The 22,832-nt window shown below is 40.7% G+C and overlaps 1 protein-coding gene across 1 annotated transcript in view; it reads left to right on the forward strand.

The window, feature by feature from the left end:
* The window catches only part of FRY (FRY microtubule binding protein), a 251,661-nt gene that overhangs the window by 39,962 nt on the left and 188,867 nt on the right, over positions 1-22,832 (forward strand). Inside the window, exon 2 of the mRNA XM_060129571.1 lies at positions 3,669-3,868. Within this exon, the coding sequence (XP_059985554.1) occupies positions 3,669-3,868 (200 nt within the window). The remainder of the gene's footprint in view (positions 1-3,668; positions 3,869-22,832) is intronic.

Below are 22,832 nucleotides of genomic sequence, written 5' to 3' on the forward strand. Positions count from 1 at the left end.
ATAGATGTTGTACCTTTCCCTTGTAATTTTCTGTTTCCAGACTATTATGAACTTAGAAACGAGACAGTTGATCTTAGTTATGTGTAGATTAAGGGCAAGCAAGTGCTGAGGGAGGCGATAACGATTTTTTCCCAATGGTAGTGATCTAATGTTTAGTGTGAACTATGACTAAATTTCAAGTACCAGGAACATGTATTTTCTGCTTCTCAACTATATTTGGTAACCATCTATAATTTGAGTCACTGAAAGGTGCCATGAAAATTATCCTAACAAAAAGCTAGAATTTGTTATGAATTATGGTGGGAATGAAGAGGGCTTTCTAAAACTTGGGAGTGGGTCTGGTTCAAGGACACTTACCCGTTAACTCTCACGGCATCTCCATCTGCCCAGCTGGTCTGTTTGCAGCCAGAATGATGGGCACCCTCTCCCTGAGTCGCTTTCAGCTCAGACACAGGGCTCCGCTGGGCTTGTATAGTTCCAGCTCGCTAAGGCTCTGCACACAGACTTTTGTACTCACAAGGATGTCTGGGCTTTGAGGTATTGGCAGATACCATTTTTTATGATAGCAGTGAATTGGTACTTTGGCCTTTTAAATGGAAGAGTTGTCTGGGAGACATTCTGATACCTGCATTTCAGCTCTTCTGGTTGAAGATGCAGCTTTGCAGGAGGACTGCTGCAGGTCACTGTTAGGATAATTCTCTCACTATAGTTAGGACTTTTAAGCCCCAGAGCCTTATGATGGTGGATCTGGTCTTGCAGTTGTATCCCGTCAACCTGACTATTGCTGTCTTCTAGAAATGGATTAAGCCCTGTGGAAAACTAAGGGGAATAAAAAGTCCTCCACTTAGACTTCTTCGGTTTCTGTTTCAGTCTCAGTCCTGTGGCACAGTGCCCTTGATACAGAAAGATAACTCGTGGAGATCCCACGTCCTTCTGTAGGTTGGACCTGGGAGGCTTCCTACTTCCACCAGGTTCTTGCACTTAGGGTGGGAGGTAAGGCAGAGGAATGGACTTCATTTGCATCACCTGATTTTGAATATGCCCTTTAGAATCAATAGTACCTTTCAGTAAGCTGCAAGGAGTGCCGTTTACTAATGACTCTTCACTGCAAATGTTTCACCCTGTTCCTTTCAAAGTGTGACCACTGATTCTTCTCACAGTCTTCCCTCCTTACGAATCACGTCAAGACATACAGAAATAAAGTTAGATGTCATTTATTTATTTAAAGAGATTTATTATTACCTGTGCGAAGAACTCTGTATTAGATCTGGGAGGCTACAGTCTTGTGCGGGGACACAGAAAAGTATGTGGTTCAGTTACAGAGCCAACCCTCAGCAGAACTGCGTGACTAATTGATAATGACTTCACTTGTCAGCCATCTCTGGAGCCTTCCTTAGGTCATGCAGGATGTACAAGGCCAAAGCGCGAGAGCTAAACGTTTAAACCTTGTCAAACAGACTGACCAGTGAGGATGGGCCTGGTGGAGTAGGTTTCATGGAGATGAGAGTAAGAGTGGTTCTGAAAGGCCAGGAGGATTAGATGAGCAGAGAAGAGTGGAAAGCAGCAGCGGAGGGCCAGCAGGAAGGCGCAGGTGAGAACGGTGCACACCTGGGCCAGCGGGGCCATCAGCACGACTTGGGTGCATTCAGTACCAGGCCATGTGTTTGAAGCAGGATGAGGAGAATCGAGAGCCGTTGAACATTTTGAGCAGAGTTGTGTTCGAATTAAGCTGAAGGAAGACTCGTTTGGTATGTGAAATGAGTGGAATTAAGCCAGCAGTGGGCTGCTGTAATAATCTAGCCGTAGGTTTCCAAAGGCCTAGACTAGGATGGAGCTAGTGAGAATGGAGAAATGAGAAAATGGAATCGTATACAACCGATTTTATTTTATTTTTATAACTTGAGAGGCCATATTCTTAAAGTTTAGTGGTAGTTGAGATATGGGAAGACCCTCCAGATGTAAGGGAGTCCCCAACTGTATGGCAGGTTAAATGAAGTAGAGAGGAGGGGATGTTAGGAAAGAGTAAGAAAGATGACAGAGAATCTACATGACGTGAGAACACGCTGGTAATTCCATAAAATTAATACAATTAATAAAATTTTTGCCTGGCTTCCTCAGAATTTAGCTTGAGATGGAAAGAAGTTTAAGAGAAGGCTTGAATTTATTTGTAGTTTTGAGAAAAGTGTATTCAGCTTTCATGGAGAACTTTTTCCTTCCTTTATTATCGATGATATACCCCCATTCTCTTGACAGCCAAACCAATGTCCAAACTGGACAGTGGAGGGCAGGGCCTAGACTCAGCCAGTGGAGGAGAAGGTAGTGGCCGGACTGTAGAGTGTAGACGGGCTCGCTAGCCTGGCTGGATAGAAAGCAGGGAAAGCAGTGGAGAGGAATAGACTCAAACTGTAGGGTGCCCTCAGTGCCCATGGGGGATTGCTTCCAGGAGCCCTGCAGATTCCAAAATCCATGGGTGCTCAAGTCCCTTATATAAAATGGTGTAGTATTTACATATAACCCATGCCCATCCTCCCGTATATTTTAGTTCATCTCTAGATTACTTATAATACCTAATACAATGTAAATGCTATGTAAGTAGTTGTAAGTACAATCAATGTAAATACTGTGTAAATAGTCGCCAGCCCGTGGCAAATTCAAGTCTTGCCTTTTGTTTTTCTTCACTCCTCTCCTTAATCTCTGTATCCAGTCACCCAAACTATCTAGTTTTCCTTCTCAAAGTCTACTTTATCATCGTCCTCTCCTCAGCATACCTAATGCCTGTCACCTAAGCTCACCTACTCTCATATTTCTTTCATTGAATATTATTAACTGACCATCTTACAGGTACTTAGGTGGAAGGGGCTAGTCCTTGTTAGAATTCAACATGTCAAAGGGTAGTCAAAAGTAGGGAGACATGAAATTTTCATTTATGAATAAAAAAATCTTTTTCTGTAACTGTCAAAGCAGTGGTCCGTCTGCTGCATCCTGAAAAGAGGCCACTGACTGGAGATTCTGATAGTGGCCTCTGTTCAGGATCTAATCCAAGTAGGGAATCTGCACATTTTATAAAGGATGGGGAGGGGCATCCCGACTTGAACCGAAGGATGGTGAGAGGGAAACAAACCCGCACCTTGGATGGCATAGATGGCACTGCGTGAGCCTTTTATCCTTCAAGAGGGGCATCCCTTTCAGGAGCAAGAGCCAGCTGGGCTTCTGAAAATTGGTTCTTGGAAACTTCTGGAAGGGACGACCCCAGAGTCTTTTCCATTATTAGAATGAAGCTAGAAGACAGAATGCTCCTGGTTATCAGGCAAACCAGGACAAGGAATCACTTGTTTTCCCCTGTGCATTTTCTTAGTCCGTTTCCCTGGAACGTAAAAAAGAAGCTAAAAACATCCTAAATGTTTTAGGATTTCTCAGCTGTGTTATGTCTTTGCAACACAATTTACCTAAAGCAATGTGGTAACCAGAAGTATTTCAAGATATATATGGCATAACACACACTTATATAATCAAAATAGTTAAATCCTAACACCATAAGGCCAGGTTATGATGTGGAGTACAGCGTTCTTCATGTGATTCATATCCTTATATTTATGGTTTAACATAGCCAATCTGAATATTGATGATGTTATTTTCAGCCAGTAAGAATATCCATTCTGTGTTTTCAGCTTCTCCAGTTGGCAACGGTTATATCAAGCCTCCAGTTCCACCCGTATCTGGTACACAAAAGGAGAAAGGGCCACCAACCATGTTACCCATCAGTGTGGACCCAGACAGCAAACCTGGAGAATATGTCCTCAAGAGTTTATTTGTCAACTTCACCACTCAGGCTGAGCGCAAGATTCGAATCATTATGGCAGAACCCCTGGTGAGTACGCACAGGAGACTTGCATCTTTTTAAATTCATCTTGACACTGAATATAGCTTTTACAGCTCTAAGAAAGGATGGATGGCTTTTCCCCTAGTTTCCAAATGTTTGATACCATAGGTAATTTTTAAAAGATAATAGTTCAGTTTGCTGATTTAAGAAAAAAATTGTGGACGCACGACTTCAAAACAGTCCTTAGCCAGTACAGTTCAGCAGCGCGCTTCACCGCTGCATTTAGGACAAATAAGCATAATTTCACGTTAAGCCTAATTTAACGTTATTCATCATAGAAAAATTGTGTTCGTAGCCTCTGCTGTGTCATATACTTTCGTCAAAATCTTTTGTCCTATTTTTAAAGTAAAAGAAAAAAAACATCGTCATTCTTCAAGGGCTGGCCTGAGCTCCCAGTCTGAGAACATATGGTCTCAGTGACACCTTATCCGAGGAAATTTTTTGGTGAGTCATTCAGAAATACCACTCTGTTATCTGAAAATTGGAAGACCGGAAAGTCTTGACTCAGTTACCTTTAGGTCCATTCTTAGATAATGCCCTTCAACGTCAGTAGTCAGTATCTTTCTTTGCAGATGATTCTGCTGCAAAATAAGGCTTGTGGCTTCCGTCTTACGTTCGTTCATGACTTCAACAAGGGCTCTAAGGACAGTGTGCTAAATCTCCAAAGGACAGTCAGAAAGGAAGAAAGTCCAAATGGAAGATTCAGATTACTTGTTTTCTGACCTTGGTAGGCCACACACAATAAGAGAAAGGAAAGGAATTCAGAGTGACGCAGCTCTTTGTATGAAGCTTGGCTTTGTACCTCCTGTGAGGAGACTGGGACAGGAGAGGTCTGGGGTTGGCTTTAAGGCAGGGGTCCCCAACCCCCGGGCTGCTGAGCTGTCTCGTTAGGAACCGGGCCGCACAGCAGGGGGTGAGCAGCGGGTGAGCCACTGAAGCTTCGTCTGCGGCTCGCTCCCCACTGCTCGCATTACCGCCTGAACCATCCCCTGCCCCCCATTTCTGTGGAAAAACTGGTTTCTACGAAACCAGTCCCTGGTGCCAGAAAGGTTGGGGACTGCTGCTTTAAGACATCATAGCTTAAAATAATTGAATGTAACAGTGAGCCCACCGCCCAAGTCTCAAAAAAATACGTAACGGATGATATTCAACATCATCTGTTAAAAATAACCTTTATAAGAATCACAGTGCAAGGTTTGGGAATCAAAATTCAAGAATATTTAAGTGTATGGTTGCCCGAAAGTTACTAACTTTGCATTTTAACGTTTTTATTAGATCAGGGAATACTAACTTCCTATGAAGGAAAATGTCTTCTTGGTTTTACAGTTTAAATCATTTATAATAAATGAAACCTTAGTACTGTACCTTTTCCCCATTCACCCGTGTTTTTGTGTTTTTAGTACTCTTGCTACGAATAATAGCTAATATTTCTGGGGCACCTACTATGTGCCAAGCACTGTGCTTAACTTATGTCCTTTAATCTTCATGATGACCTTAGGTAGGTAGTATTTATATCCCTGTTTATAGATGGGAAAAGCTGGCACAGAGAGGGGAAAGTAATTGCCCAAGGTCACACAGCATTGATTTGATTTCAAGCTCGTTCTCTTCAGAGCCCACCTCGGAACCATTCTACACTCTACTGCCAGTCATTTTCATGGAAAGATACCTTCTTTCACTTTTTTAAACAAGCCAATACAGGGATCCCCATAACTTGAGTCCAAAACTCACGTGCCCAAATTGCCATTGCTCCAAACAGTCCCGATCCCTGGGACCCTCTGAGCTCCTTGAGAGGTGCTGAGGCAGCCCAGGCCCCCTCCCCCTGCCAGTGCGGGTCGGGAGCCACCTGGGTTCCAGAGATCACGGGGGGAGTTAAGGAGGAGAGAGTTGGGAAGGCACAAAAAAGAATCGTTTCACTCCTTGACGGTGGAACAGTGCCAAAGTAGCAGGCCAGGGCTCTCTGAAATTGTGTATTATGGTGGATTTTCCCAAGAAACTGGGAAGTTGTACAGTAGTTGAAAGAGGTGCTTAAAAGGCTAGATCCTGAGCCACCCCTGTTTCCAAAATAATCGTTTAGATACTGTAACTTAAGAATTTATGAAGTAAAATAGTTTAGGTTTAACTTTTTCATCTTCAGTTTACTCAGTTTGGCACGTGTTTGCATGACATTTTTCTTCCTGGAGTAAACATCATGTCTGAAGAAGTAACATGTACCACAGCTTTCTTTTAATTAGAGGTAGCCATTTTTTGTTCCTTTCTATGAGACAAAGGTCCCCAAACAAGAAAAATGGAAAAGAAAAAGTGCAAGTCCTCTTCATCAGCAAATTTTCGTTGTGTGCCCAGGGTGAGAGAGTTTATTAGATGCTGATGGCCAAGTAGATGGACATTGTGTTTTTAGCTGAAGAAATGTATTCAATCAATTTTCAGTGTCGTTGCTTTTTATAAAAAGAGACTATTTACTCCCCTTGTATTTTTTGGCAGAGATGTAAGCTTCTGTGCCATTTCCATTTCTTGTCTGCTGAAAAGCGCTTAGTAATTTTTGCCCTTGTATTTGCTTCCTTATGGGACAATAAATGAGTAGATTCTGTGGCTTGTTACCTGATTCTAGTGTAAGTGTGCATTTGGCATTTGTGCTGTAGCCATAGCGAGAAGAGGTGTTATTTTTGATGCATGTGTAGTACATTTAAAGGGAACTCCGAATACATGTGCCCTACTATTTCTTTTGCTGAGGTTGGCTTTATTTAGAAAGATGTTGAATCTTTTAAAAACCTGGATTTATGTGGGCTTGTAGCATATCACAAAGTTGTATTCTGTTATCTCTAATATAATTAAAACCTGTATGGAATAGCAAAGGTAATTTTTAAAAATTTTGTAGTATCGATTTATTATCTATGGGGCTACTCAGGAATCTGTATTTTTCAGTTTTATTTAAAAAACGGAGTCCTTCAGAATTCCACATCAGTTAGACTGTGTGGGATCAATTATATACAATATTAAATTAAAGTTGTATTTACGAATTACCAGTATCCAAATAGGTAACTTAAATGGGGAAGAAAGGACAGGAACAAAAATGTTCTACCAAAATAAAATATTAGATATTTTTCTTGTTAAACATCTTTCACTGGTTCAGCAGTATTGTTCTTTGTATCCAAAAGATGCTCAGATCATATTCATTAATATTTATGGATAAGTCAATAATTTTATTCTATTTTTGTTGCTTCATGGGGTCATTTGATAGCATTTGCTCTTGGCTGGTACCATTATTTCACCTTTCCCAAGCGAAGTGTTTTAAACAAGGTAAATTGGGTCATCTGTATCTTTTTTATATTTTTATTTCAAAACAGAAAAAGTACAGAAAACAATGTAACAGATGCTTTCCCTCTTGCCTCCTACTCCTTTCTTCTGGTTTAAATTTTCTTTTTCCCAAAGTATATCTTTTTGTAGTTCTTTAAGTAACTGTCAGTGGGTGGGAAATCACTCAGTCTTGTTTATCTTGGATGCCCATATTTTCCCCTCAATTATCAGTGATAGTTCAGCTAGGAATAGAATTCTAGTTTGACATTTATTCTCCTTCTAGACTGTTGACAGTATATTTCACCATGTTGCCTCAAGCATTGCTGTTGAAGAGTCCGGTTGATTTGCTCTTTGTTTGTGGATTATTTACTTTTTTCTCTGTTTGCTTTTATGGTTTTTCGCTTTGTGTATAGTGTTCTGCAGTTTCACTACATTGTGTGCTTAGATGTGGATTTATTTATTTTTTATATATATATTTTTTAAATTTTATTTTTGGCTGCACACAGGCTTTTCTCTAGTTGAGGCGAGCGGGGGCTACCCTTCGTTGCAGTGAGCGGTCTTCTCATTGCAGTGGTTTCTCTTGTTGCAGAGCACAGGCTCTAGGCGCACAGGCTCAGTCGTTGTGGCACACGGGCTTAGTTGCTCCGTGGCATGTGAGATCTCCCCGGACCAGGGCTCGAACCCGTGTCCCCTGCATTGGCAGGCGGATTCTTAACCACTGCACCACCAGGGAAGACCCTGGATTTATTTTTATTTTCTTGTTTGAGACGCATGTTTCTTGAATTGAGGGTTCATATCTTTCATCAATTCTGGAAAATTCTTAGCCATTAATTATTTGAATATTGCCATTTCTCCACTTTTCCTCTTCTCTTTTTCTGGCATACATATTAGATGTACATTGGACCTTCTCATGATATATTACATATCTTTTTACCCTTTAATTATTTCTACCTCTCTATCTCTGGCTACTGCATTCTGAGTAATTTTCTCAGGTCTGTCTTCAATTTATTAATCTTATCTTGGGCTATGTCTAATCTGTTGTTTAATGTGCCCAGTGAGAATTATAATTTTGGTGATAGAATTTTTTATTTCTAGAAGTACTGTTTTAAACTCTATTTAGGTGGGTTTTATTTTTTTAGGTTTTTTTAGGGGTTTTTTCCTAACGTTCAGCATTTCTTTTTTCTGTCTTTGATCACCTTAAACATACATTTCTGTGTGTGTCCTCTTTTAGGTTAGCCCCAGAGTCTTCACCATCTGGGCCAAATATTACGTTAATTTCTTGGTTTGCAAGTTTCTGCACCTAGAAGGTGATATAAATGTAAGCTCCAAACTCTTGTGAGACTTGAGACTGTGGTTTCAAGTTCTTGGGGAGGATTTTGTTGTTGTTGTTTTTACCTAGAACCCAGGCAGGGGTCATTGGAATATCTTTTCATCTTCCTATGCCAGTGCATAGATTTGTCCCTAGTCCACTGTTTCATTGTTTAGGACCAGGGTTTATATAGGTGTCTTATTTCCAGTGTCCCACCTCTCAAGGCTCGCAGCTTTGTTGCGTGTCCCCAAGTGGAAAACAACAAAAAGCCTCCAGCATAACGAGACCAGTAGTCCTCTCCCTGTGTAGCCACTACATCACCTCATATCTTTCTGCCTTTCATTTCCCTTTTCCTTTCTTGTGAACTCATTTCTGCCTTTAAAAAAAAAATCTTATGCTCCATTCAACATTTCCAAGTGTCTGTAGCATGTGAGTTTTTGCATTATGTTTGTCCATTATCCGGCCAAAGCCCCCTGCACAATTCTTGGTTTGCCTTTCATGCAGATAAGGGCAGGTGGGTCTTTGCACTGTGAGGTTCCTGTGCAAGCAGACGTTCCCATGGCGAGGTGGGATGTCCCCAAGATGAATAAAAGGGAGAGTGAGGGGATCGTCACCAAGTCTTCCTCTTCTGATCCTGCCTGATGAGTTTCCCCTAAATACAACCTGTCCCTTTCGTTCTCTTACTCAGATCCTTCATATCACACCCTTCTGCTCCTTGATTTAACTCCAGCCTACCTTTCTTCCTCCATGGATCTTTATGAGCCGTGTTTCAATTCTGTGCTTGCCGGCCAACGTGTGTATAGCACACTGTCCCCTCTTCCTGGAATGCCCCTCATCTCTCCATCCTGCCTGTCTTTCAAGGCCCAACTCAAACACCTTTGAAAGGTTTACTTGATTTCTTCCCTGCTGACTCCACACAATTATGCAGTTGTGGATATACACACTTGTAAATCTCTATTTTATCTGAACCGCCATATCATTATCTCAAGCAAACTGCCTTCATTAAGTAAGAGTATTAGAGTAGACTAGAATAGAAAATATCAGAGAACATTGTAGATTTTAAGGGTAGATATTGTTTTACGGAACTTTCAGTTGTGTGTATATATATCAGACCTTGGTATAAAATGTATATTTTTATGGTATAAAATTTATATTTTAGGAGTGGAGGATACAGACTTTTTGTAAGTTAAAGAAGCACGTTACTAGTCTTTAAGTTCCTACAGGCATTAACTGTGTCTTATCTACACACACACACACACGTCCCTGTGTCTAGAAAATCTCCTTTATATACAGTAGACAGTGTTTTTTGAGTATATGAATGAATGAATAGATAGATGAATGAATGGATGAAAAAAATATTAATAGGGACTTCCCTGGTGGCGCAGTGGTTAAGAATCCACCTGCTAATGCAGGCGACACGGGTTCAAGCCCTGGTCCAGGAAGATCCTACATGCCACAGAGCAACTAAGCCCGTGAGCCACAACTACTGAGCTCACGTGCCGCAACTACCGAAGCCTGCTTGCCTAGATCCTGTGCTCCAGAACAAGAGAAGCCACCACAATGAGAAGGCTGCGCATTGCAACAAAGAGTAGCCCCTGCTCGCCGCAACTAGAGAAAGCCTGCACGCAGCAACGAAGACCCAATGCAGCCAAAAAAAAAAAGAAAAAAGAAAACTATAAAAAAAATATTAATATAGTAGCTCAAAAGGAATGTAGGATCCTGTGTGTTTCTGAGGGTCGTCTTGCCAACCTCTAAACAGATAATAATGGATTTTGTTCTGTCCTTTGTACCCCTCGGCAGATGAATGCCCTACAATCTGCAGAGTACAAGGGACGTTAATTCTCAGCCTTCTGCCTTGGGGCATCTAAGGATACCTCATTATTCATGGATACAGTCACCTGCTCCCACTTCACCGGAGCAGTGTGTGAAGAAGAGAGTCAGGCTGACTCTTAGCGGTAGGACTCAGCCTCAGAATATACGCTCTCATTATCTCTGAGTCTCTCCGGTTATATAGCATCTGTCACTGGAGTCACAGGCAATTACCTTCTCAATAAACTCTCTCCCAAAAAACAAGGCTCTCCAGCTTTTCGAAATTCAAGAGCTCGCATAATCTTGACTTTGCAGATTTAATGGAAAAGAAGGGATAAAACAACTTTTCATTCAGCTTGATCTGGATCTGAATCCTGATGCTGCCTCTTTAGTGTTGTGAGGCCTTGGGCCAGCTAGTCAGTCTCCCTTGTTTCTCATTTGCAAGAGCCTAGCTCATGGGGTGGGTGAGAGAATTCGAGGTAATGTGTGGAGCTGTGACGCAATTCTTAGCACGTTCTAGGTACTCAGTTTTCACCGCCATCATCATCCTCATTGTCATCGAGGAAGTGGTATCAATAACCTCATCCTCTGGTATGTTTCTCTGGTGGCCAGCCTGGGGCTTCCTCTCTTTGTGTTCATCCAGAAGGAGTGGAAGCTTGAACAGGGTGGTTGGATGCCTGCTGTTGCCATGCCCTGTTATTGTCAGATGGTTGTTCTGATCTCTGCCTTGGCAATGAGAAAGGTATAGCCAAAGCTGGTTTAAGCAGACCTGGTCTGGATCCTTTAGGGGTTTATGCTCTGGGAGGTGACAGAGGCAAACAAAAGTCTACAAGAGAAGGCAGCAGCCCCACTGGCTCACTGTTGTCTCCCGCAAAATACTTACGCGGGTATAAGTTGTGAGGACCTAGGAAATGAAACCAGGGATTTGAGACGAGTCCACATAGAATGGTTTTCCAAGAGGAAATTTCACAGGCCCTTGAGGATCGGGGTCTCGGAGACAAGTAGGAACATTGTCGTGCCAGGTTGTGCTGGGAAGTCAATGGCCCCAAATGTGAAAAGCTGGATTATTCAACTAAGTAAAGCAACTTCAGAAAATTTCATAACTTTCTTTTTTCTCATTCATATGTTTAAATTTATTGAAAACGTCAGAGGGAGAAATATCTAATTTTCTTAAAGTTAGTCGTCAAATCAAACTGATTTTTCCTTTTTTCCTGTTTTATTGAGCTATAACTGATGTATAACATTGTATTAGTTTCAGGTATACAACATAATGATTTGATGTATTGTGAAATGATCACCGCAATAAGCTTAATTAACATCCATCACCTCACATGGTTACAAATTTTATTTATTTATTTATTTATTTTTGGTGGTACGCGGGCCTCTCACTGTTGTGGCCTCTCCCGTTGCGGAGCACAGGCTCCGGACACGCAGGCCCAGCGGCCATGGCTCACGGGCCCAGCCGCTCCGCGGCATGTGGGATCTTCCCGGACCGGGGCACGAACCCGTGTCCCTTGCATCGGCAGGCGGACTCTCAACCACTGCGCCACCAGGGAAGCCCAAATTTTTTTTCTTGTGATGAGAACTTTTAAGATCTACTATCTTAGCAACTTTCAAATATACAACATGGTATTATTAGTTGTTGTCACTATGCTATATGTTCATTCTCAGAACTTATGTTTGTAATAACTGGAAGTGTGTACCTTCAAGAATTTTCAACCACACTACTCAGGCTGCCTGTTTTGTCCACCCTCCTTCCTATAATTTGACCAATAGACAAAAAACTTGGTTTTTCATCACAGCCCTGCTACTAGCCTCTGCTTCCAGCAAAGTCACTTAAATGTGATCCATCATTGTTTTTTCTTCTATGAAATGTTCACAGTCAAGCCCAGTTTTAGCTCTAATGTGTATAACAAATGAAATATAAGCATTAACTCTCCACATCTCTGAGTGAATAAGTCATATCCCACTGAATCCACCTAGGTTAAAGCTTCTATTGTCCTTGCGAGGAGCTGCAGTGAAGCTAAACTGGGTACTGGACCAGGGGTTTCATCTGGATCTACAGCCTAACAGCATAAAATGTCAACAGGAAGAAGAAGAAATTCTAACTCACCTAAGACTTAGAAAGCAAGTAATGTATTCTCTACTTTAATTGAAACGTGGAGAGAGGAAAAGATCTGCATAACCTCAAAAGAAGAACACACACCTTTCATCTTGTCCTATAGCAGAGCCTATGACTGAGCAGGAGAGCAGAGCTTGCCTTCCTGTAATGTTCCCGCATTTAAAAACATATTTCGGATGAAAGGTGATGTGACAGTGGGAAGATTTCATTATTGGGATTGCTTGAGCTTTGATAGCCCCTGCTCACAAAATAGCTAATGGATGAGATACAGGCAGGAGCTTTCAGATGTTATCCCTGTGTTGAGCTTGGAGCATAGGTGAGGGAGGGGTGACAGATACTCACTCATAGAGATGCTAACTGGGGAATGCTGGGATGGAGCCTTAACAATCATATAACATGATCTAGCTGGTTTGCTAACATAAGAGACACAAGTCAGGGAATTTCTGTTTTACTATAAGACTAAAAATGAACTAGAAGTAACACAAAATAGTTTCTTGGTGTGCACGAGTTTAAAGAATCCAGGATGCCAGTGTCTGTTGCACCCACACCACCAACATGTAGGGGATGTGTCATGCCTTGAGACCAAGCCTGTAGGGACAGTGGTCACGGCCAGCTGGGACAAACATGGAAAGGCTGAGCAATTAGCTAATTACCGCAAGCTAATGGGGTTCTAGGTTCACGAAGTACTACTGCCTGTTGACGAACACTTGTTTCTTGGCCCTGCGTCTCAGGCTTTCAGCTCCTCCCCCACCTGAAGTCGCAGGGCTGGCATCAGGACAGCTCTCCAGTTAACCCCAAACTTAAGCTGGACATTGTGCTATAATAGACACAGGTGATCCACCACCAACAAAATAAGTACGGTGAGTGGTTCTAGTTGTTTTAATGAATCTGACTGTGGCTCTCTAAGTAAGCAAAGCCTTTAGTAAGTGAAATACACACTCACTCCAGCCTCCTCTTAGGATTTTAGACCGGATCTGATGAGAGGTAAGAGACTATGGTTGGGATACAGTCTACTTGTAGTTATAAAAGAGCTTTTTTTTTTTTTTTTTTTTGCCTCTGGCCCATATACAGATTGAACTTTCTGCTGTAGTCTTTTGTTTCCTCTCTGCAGGTACCTGAATAGTCTGCTGATGTCTGGATACCAGAAACTATCAGATTCTTTAATCAGGAACTTTTTTAATATTTAAGGAATTTGTGAATTAGGGAATCCTGCTGCACTAATTGAAAGGCAGAATTACTACCTCTAATTAAATTTGAATCTTTATATGGTGAATTTCATGAAAACTGTTGTAATTAGTCATGCTTATTATAGCCTGATAGCCATTCACTAACCTCAGTGTTGATATTTCAAGATAGTATTTCATCATACTCAGATTTGCACATTGGTGGGTTTTTTGCACTGTTGTGTATGCAAGTCTTCCTATACCACCCAGCTGTTACACGTCTGTCACCTAAGGATGTGTAAATAGCAGAGACAGCAGCTTTCGTATCTCTCTGCACTGTGGATTCAAGTCAGCTTCCCAAAAGGACAACCAGCTAGTGTTTTTAGCCAAACTTCTCTTTAAATAGAGGTTCCTCTTACTTCAACAAACCTAGTAAGGGAAATATAAAGAGAATAAAAATAATTTCTAGATTTAGCTGCCTACTGAGTATAGTGACAGAATCAAAGTAATGCTGTCCTTAAAGGAGACTCAGAAACAGTTCAGGTCAGATAAGGAATATTTATGTTACACTTGACAAAGTACTAGCTTATTTTCCAAATTATAAATTAAAAAATAACTTTAAAAATAGCTATTTCTTAGCAGAGCAGCTCAGCCTGGCACCCCTTACTTAATCTAGTAACACTTTCACCAGAAATCTGAAAACTCACCCTAACCCAGAAAGAAAATAGTATTAATAGCTAAAACCAGACAGAATTGTTGAAAGGTTGCATTTAGCCACCGAATGAGGTGATCTTTCCAATGAGCTCACAAACTCACTTTTTTCTGTGTACTGTTCAACTTGAAGTTTGTTTTCCTTGTTATGAATGTTCTTGGTTTCATACAGATGAAAAGTTGTTCTTTTGTGACTGTTAAATGGAACTTTTTCGGCCATGAAATGAAATTTAATGCACCATGAGAGTAAAAGTTTCACTGAACCTTATAGCAAATAAAACATATGGAAAGTATCATGAAGTAATACCAAAAAAAAAAAAAAAACCCAAAGGGGTTTTTACTTCAACTTAATAGTATCCAATTCAGTTCATCCATGGGTGAGGCCATAATTTTTATGTCCAGTGACTATGAGAAGATTATCAAAGTTTCTTCTTTTTGAGAGTACAAATCAGGTGAAGATTATTCCTCAAGTTATTTTCAGTCTAGCTTTTCTGATTATATGCTTCTTCTTACTATGTATAGAGACATCATTTTTAACACAAAAGATCATTTGAAGATACATCATCATTTTTTAAGTGACAGAAAATACCAATAAAAGTAAATTCAGGGACTTCTCTCGTGGTCCAGTGGTTAAGACTTCGCCTTCCAATGCAGAGGGTGCAGGTTCAATGCCTGGTCAGGGAGCTAAGATCCCACATGCCTCGTGGCCAAAAAACCAAAAAAAATAAAACAGAATCAATATTGTAACAAATTCAATAAAGACTAAAAAAAAACGGTCCACATTAAAAAGTAAGTTCATTAATATGACATAATAAGCATTGAAGGCCCATTCCTACAATCACTATGATATAATATCACTATATTTCCACACAGTATTTTGCATTTTGACTTTCCTGAAAGTCATTAATACAGTTTTAGGCAGCAGCAATCTTCAGCACTGTAGTCATTTTAACTGGCTAAAATTCCACAGGTTATGCTAACAATAAGACGACATTTTATTAGGTAATTTTGATGGTCACTTACGTATGTATCTAGTATTTCCGACTTAAACGATTCTTAAAATTCAGCATTCCATATGATGGTATTTCCTGATGCCTTTAGGGGTTTCTACTCAATTCATAAGTTGTAATCAGGGAAGTTTGGTGGAGGTTAGATACTATAATCTTTAAATATTTTGATTGACCTAAAATGTAGGTATTGCTTTTCTTTAATTGAGGTATGTTCACATACCATGAAATTCATCCTTTAAAATTGTGCAGTTCAGTGAGTATTCACAAAGCTGTACCATTAATTGCAGAATGTTGCCTTTTAATAACACTTCAGAAGAGAGAGTAGGTGAGTAGATTTTCATCTATTTTTTTTTCAACTCTTTACCCCCTGGAGTTTTCCTTTTATTTTTACCAGAAAACCAAACCTTTTTTTTCTTAGCTAAAGTAATTGGGTCATTTCAGTTTTAACTGGGAAATTTTGATTGGCTGCATGACTTTGGGTATGTAATGAATACTATATGATGATTATCATGAAGAGGATGCTGCCTATGAAATTGCCTTTTTTATCTCATGTGTAAAACAAAAATTCAAGATACTTAGGGGCTGTGGAACTTCTACAGGAATGAAAATGCTTACCCGTGAGTCATGCCAAATTCCAAATCAGAAATGGCAGCAAGGGCAGCATCCCCCTTCACTCGGGTTCTAGCTGTTGGTTCAGATAACGGCGCTGTGTCACCAAATCCCACCTGAGAAGAGGCTTCTCTGTGGTACTGAGTGAAGTGGTTTCCATTCTCTAGTGTTGGCTACTGACCTGTCAGTAACGCCCTGAGAGGCACTTGGCTGGAAAGGCTTGTAGAGTGTGTGTTACATTCCTTTCCATCTAAATAATGCCCCGTATGTACCAGATTGGTCAGTCAGGATGTTCTAATTCCAGAGATTTACAGCCAGCACATTGGGATCAATGTCTTACCCCATAAGTATCAGCTCTGTGGCTTCATGCATACCCACTTCCCAAGGTTTTCTGGGATTCCCAGTGGTTAGCATAATAAATTGTGAACTTCTCAAAGGCAAAAACTATCATGCTTATGCTCAGGATGGACAGTGGGAACGAGACAGTGGTTCCCACTGCTAAAAGTAGGTCGTTACTATCAGAATTGCCTCCCCTCCTCCCTTTGGTGTCCAAGAAAATGAAATGCCTTTCAGACAGATTAGGGATTCTTCTTCCCATACATTCAGTGAAAATTTTTACTTTAATCAATATGCTTAAAGTATATAATACAATAAGCTACAGGGGTTTAAAATCTATGATTTGATGAATTTTGATAAATTCATACACTGGTGTCAGCATCACCTCAGTCCAGATACAGAACACTTCCGTCATCCCCGGGAGTTTCCTGTGCCCCTGTGCAGACAGCCCAGACCACCACCCAGGGCCTCAGGCAACTATTGATCTATATATAGATTAATTCCCATTTTCTAGAATTTTGTATAAATGGAAGCTCTAGTTTGTTTCATTCACCATAATATATTTAAGGTGCTTCCGTTTATTATTTATCAGTAATACATTCATCTTTATTGCTGAGTAGAATTCCATTTAATGTATATACCACAATGTGTTTCTTCAGTTACCTTTGAATGGCCTTTGGGTCAAAACACAGTGTTTTGAGTACAGTTTTAACCAACACAAGTCTTTTTTTTTCCTATTCTTTTTCAGATTCTTTTCCATTATAGGTTATTATAAGGTATTGAATACAGTTCCCTGTGCTATACAGTAGGTCCTTGTTGTTTATCTCTTATATATATAGTAGTTTGTATCTGCTAATCCCAAACTCCTATTATCCCTCCCCACCCCCTTCCCCTTTTGGTAACCATAAGTTTATTTTCTATGTCTTTGAGTAGCCAGCACAAGTCTTGATTTCCATAGATCGTGCTAATAATTATAACAATGTATATTTTACAGGGTATGTTTTTAAGTTTTATGGAAGTATAGCTGATTTACAATATTGTGTTCATTTCTTCTGTCTGGCAAAGTGACTCAGTTATACATATATTTAAGTTACTTTTGATAGTAGCTTATAGATAGGTAGGTAGGTAGGTAGATAGATAGTACTTTCTATAGTAACTTCCAAGTGTGACTGTAGTTGAGGCTATGCATTATACAAAGAGGAATAAGACAGATTTTTATAAGAATAACTGCCATTGTTTGGCTTACCTGTCATGTTTCAGACATACTAATTTTCACATTAACCCTAGCAGATAGGTAATAATAATAGTTCATGTTTCTCTAGTGCCTACTGAGTGCCAGGCACTGTTCTTAATACTTGAATAACATCAACTCACCTAATTTTTCACATTAACATCATGAGATATGTACTCTTATACCCCACTTCACATACAAGGAAAAAACTTGTCAAAAGTCACACAGTTAGTAAGTGGTGGGGCTGGTACTCAGTGTAGACCACCCATCTCCTGGATCCTTGCTCTTAACCACTACACTCGTGGCCCCCTTCATTTTTAGTCGGAGATGCTGAACCTGGGAGATTTAATAAAACCTTACCAAAGGTGGTGGAGTTAGGGTTAATGTCCTGATTCAAATCCTGATTTGATTGACTCCAAAGTCCAAGCTCTCATCTACTCGGGAAAGGATGTGTATGTGAATAACCAGGATGAATTTGGTTAGGTACTCAAGAACTAGAGAATACCAGAAGAGCAACCGAGAGTGAAATCTCTGTCACTTCTTGTAGGAGTGACCAGGGAAAGTGCGGTGGAGTGAATGAACCTTAAGGGACAAGTGTGATTTTTTGATGAGAGGTGGTTTGGTTGGGTCTGAGAAGAGTGTGAGTGTGTGTGTGTTAGTGGTGCCAGAAGATAAATCAGAACATGACTGATTTCAAGTCCCCAAGAACATCCCTGGGGAATGTAAACATTTGAGGAGAAAGACCAGCCTATGAAGGACCCAGGAAAGGGATGTCTAAAGAAGTAGGAGGAGAAAACGTGGGGGATGGCATGAGTCAAGTGGAAAGAAGGGAATCATCAATAGTGTTTCATTGCAGCTGAAAGACCAGAAAGAAAAGTACTGAAAGACGTCCACCAGATTTATTGTTTGGAAATTCACTGGGGCTTCTCGGGGGACTATTTTTAGTGGTGACAGAAAAGTCAGATTGCAGGTGGTTGAAAAAGGAGTAGGGGAGGAAGGGAAGACAGAAAGTGTAGACCACTCATTGGCGAACTAAGGATGAGAAGTAGGGGAGGAAGGGAAGACAGGAAGTGTAGACTGCTCATTGGCGAGCTAAGGATGAGAAGCGGGTGGAAAGAAAACGGTAGCCAGAGGTGGAAGTGTGGTGAAGGCAGATGCTAAGATGAAAAGCTCTAAGCATGTTGATAGCTGAGAAAAAGAGCCAGGAGCGTAGGGGATGCTAGCATCTGGGGAGTGGGGAGCTGGGAGACCATGCAGAGTCCCAGAGGAGGCAGGGGAAGATCCATCCACGTGTAAATGTCCACTCAGTGGACATAATGTGCACAACTGGTGTATATATTGGGACAAAAAAATCCAAAATACCAACAAAGACAGAAACAGATGAGTGAAGGTAGCATCTTGCATTTCTCCGTAGCTGCTGTAGTTTTTACAGAAATGCCTGTGGGAGATGCTCTTTTGTTCAGTTAAAATGAAGGTTAACTTTGTAGCCAAATTTAATTGAAGTTTCCCCTCCAATGTTCAAATAATAGATTTGTCCTTGGGACTGTTAGATTTGGCAGAAAATCGGCTTCTCTGAAATGTGCAAAGCCAGCTGCAAATAGGACAGGTTCTCTCACCGTTTGTAACTGAAGAGAATAAAAGGGAAACACAGTGTCATCCGTTTCTATTAGCCCCCTTCTTCCATAGATCTCCAATGGTTTTCTTTTCTTTCTTTTTTTTTTTTTTTTTTTTTGTGGCGGTACCTGGGCCTCTCACTGTTGTGGCCTCTCCCGTTGCGGAGCGCAGGCTCAGTGGCCATGGCTCACGGGCCCAGCCGCTCCGCGGCATGTGGGATCTTCCCGGACCGGGGCACGAACCCGTGTCCCCTGCATTGGCAGGCGGACTCTCAACCACTGCACCACCAGGGAAGCCCTCTCCAATGGTTTTAACTAGTGCTCATGAATTCTTATTAGAAACCTAGCCAGGTCGGTGTGAAGTGATGCTCATTTTTACCTGTGGACAAACTGAGGCACCATCGAGGAGGCTGAGTCTTCCGCCAGAAGTTCAGTGATCCCTGCAGGCAAACAAAATGACCGGAGTGTATCTTCAAGATGATTCCAACCCCCAGGTCCCTGATTGCCCCTCGTCATGTAGGGAGAGACTTTTGGGGAGAAATGGCCAGTATTCAGAACTGTGACTCCTCAGGCTTCTTCCTTAGATCTGTTTCCAAGGTTGAATCACAGTTAGCACAAATAAGATCTGAAGAAAAAAAATATGTGTCAGACATGAAGATATTTTGAACCTCATTTTTCTTTGGTTCAGCCTGAGGAAGGTGCCTGCCGCTGTGTGCCAACTGTTCTGGATGAAATGCCTTAGTGGCATCTCAACGGTCAAGCCCACGGCTGCTCTGAAGGGTGCAGCTCACTACACCTCCTCCCTGTGTTCTGGTGAAGAGGGATCCCAGTCAGTTGCAGAAGTTCAGATCTGAACAGTTTTTGTTGACTACTCAGAACAGACATGTGTATTATAAAATTTCACTGCTGATGGTATCAAAATCCTAAGTCAGTGGTGCATAAACAAGTTCTTATAATCAAAAACACTAGTTTCAAGACTTGAGAAGTTTGGTGTTTTTTTCTTTTTTAAGCTTGGTTGCTTTTATAGCATCCCACCATTAAATTAAAAGGTTTCCTCTAAATTACATATTAAGAATTAAAGTCACTGTAGTCATGTTAGATTTTCTTTTAAGAGAGAGGGACAATTACCCTTTATGTTTCTTTCCTACTTTCTGTAATACAGCTTTCTAGTTACACTTGGAAGCTTCCAGGAAGGTAAAATTAAAGCTTTAATTAACGTTAGTGGGAGTATGCGTTGCCCCAGGAAAAGAAGTGGAACTTAGTTTCAGCTCCTGAACATTATGAAAGAGGTTACACATTTTAATCTTTCTAGTCCCAATAATAATGGTATTAAAAGGAATTTTAATAGTAGTAATGACTCTCAATTATTGAGTACTCTGTGTCATTCATCTTTTGGTTCTATGAGATAGGTTGGCATTGTGTATCCTTATGTTACCTAAAAGTTAACTGAAGCTTAGAGAGGTTAAGTAAGATCCAATAAGGGACCTAGGAGGCAAAGTCAACTCTCTCAGGTTCCAAAGTCCATGCACTGAACTGTTATATAATAATTAAAAGATGTTAAAATAGTATCTCATAAGCAAGGCTGGTGACGTAGTTAACAAATTGAATAAGCTCATGTTAACTCTAGTGACATTGCTGGGTGACATGTTTATTGAAATATCTCTGAGGACAGTAATACTGGGGTCGTTTGAGATTAATGAAGTCCTACCTGTGTGGGGCACATTGTGGAATTTTTTAGGCCACTCAAACTTCAGAGGTAGAAAGTGATTTATTAAATAAGCCCCTTGTATTCCCCAAATAAAACACCTTTTGATACAGAAGAGTCTCTCTAGACTTGTCTCACTGCCATGTCCTGCTGTGCTATGGCCATCTTTTCTCTTACAGATTACAGAGAAACCCAGTGCGAAACAATTATAAAGTGAAAATGTAGCTAGTATGCACTGAAATTGTTCGAAAATTGAGGTAGAAGTCAAAGGCCTTTTTAGGTAGGTATGGGCACAAAGAGCTTTTAGAATTTGTATTTTCTTAAGGGAGGGAGAGGTTGGAACGTCCCAAGGTTTGAGAAGCACAAACAGGGACCTTGCTCTTTTCCTATGGAAATGCTTGAAACCCCTACAGGTTTCTTCGTGACAGGAGAAAATTCCTGTTGGATGGGTTGGGACAGCAGTGCTCTTTGATTCAGGGGAAGCAAACTCGAAGAAAAGCGCACAGTGCAGACTGAGAAGGGCAGCTTGCTCCTCACACAGCAGGCGAGATGCTCGCCACCCAGATCCTGCCAGGAAATATGAAGAAATGGGGTGGGGTTGGGTTCCTTCTGCAGCTCCAGCAGGAAAAGATAAAGAGTTGTGTAAGTGCTATAGAAATCAGTTTTAAGTGACTTATGCCATCTTGGAAATTGAGACATTATAAAAAATTTTTTTCATGGTGACACAAGTGATACATCATTTCCCCTGTTTTTAGTTTTTGTTTGTTTTTTTGTTTATGGAGAATTTCAAACATGTACTAGAGTGGGAAGACCGTGTAATGAACACAGTGACCATCAGAAGCAGTTATCAACTCATGGCCAATTTGTTACACTCCCAGCTCCTCTCCCCAGTAGTATTTGAAGCAAATGCTAGAAACCATATCATTTAATCTCTAAGTATTTCAGCATGTATCTCCAAAAGATAAACATTCTTTTTGAAACGAAGACCATTATCACACCTAAAAAATTAAAATAATCCCGTAACATCATCAAATATCTAATGTGTTCAAATCACCAATGGTTTCATGAAGGTCATACTTTCTCTTAACAGATTGTTTGAATCCAGCCCCAGATCAGATCCACATAGTGCAATAGCCTTTAAAACAAAAATCAGTAGGCTCCACCTCCATTTCTTTTTTCTTTACTCTCTGCAACTTTTTATTGAAAAAATATCTTTTTTTACTTCAGTTTCCTTCAGTCGCTGAGTCTTGCTGATGTCATCCCTGTGGCTTAGTGGAACATATTCCTCTTACTCTTTCCTAACTCTTGTATTTCCTGAAAATTGGAAATTATATCTAAAGGCTTGGTTAGTTACAGGGTTTTTTTTTTTTTTCTGTTTGTTTTTATCAAAACTATTTCATAGTGTTTGCTTCCATCAGGAGGGGCTTAATGTCTATTTTGTTCTCTTTGGGCTGTTAGCAACCCCTGATGTTCAATGCCAAGTCTCACGATGTTTTTGGTTTGCCCATCTCTTCTGTTCACTGTCACCCAGTGAGCCGGGGCTTCTGGGCAAGGTCGAGTCACAGGCTGAGGTCTTCTAGCTTTGGACCACTAAGAATTTTGGGGGATCCATGACCCCAAAGTTTTGTTTTATTAGAATGATTTTTGAAAAACAAACATATCATTCAATTAGTGAACCTCTAGTAAATAAGAAAATCTGTACTAAAATACAGAACAAAGACAAATTTTAAAACTGTACAACGCACACTGTTCTTACTGGACAAGTGAGACCATTATTTTGAGCCTCCTCTGTCATAGTCTGTTTCTACTTGTTCTTTAAGTATCCATTGTTTACTCTGTGTTAATTTCATTTTACTACTTATTTAATGCTCTTTGAGACCCATGATGTCTTGAATGTGCAGACCTTGGATTCTTGCAGACCTTAGATTCCGTGCGCTGATCTCCTGCAGGAGAAGCAGAACCAGGCCTCTGCAGATCTCTTTTCTCAAGGGGGCATGAGCCTGATTGCTCTGCCTTGTTTTCAGATGGCTCTCTCCTGAGCTT

Source organism: Lagenorhynchus albirostris, chromosome 18 (genome assembly GCF_949774975.1).
Source record: "Lagenorhynchus albirostris chromosome 18, mLagAlb1.1, whole genome shotgun sequence".
Taxonomy (NCBI): domain Eukaryota; kingdom Metazoa; phylum Chordata; class Mammalia; order Artiodactyla; family Delphinidae; genus Lagenorhynchus; species Lagenorhynchus albirostris.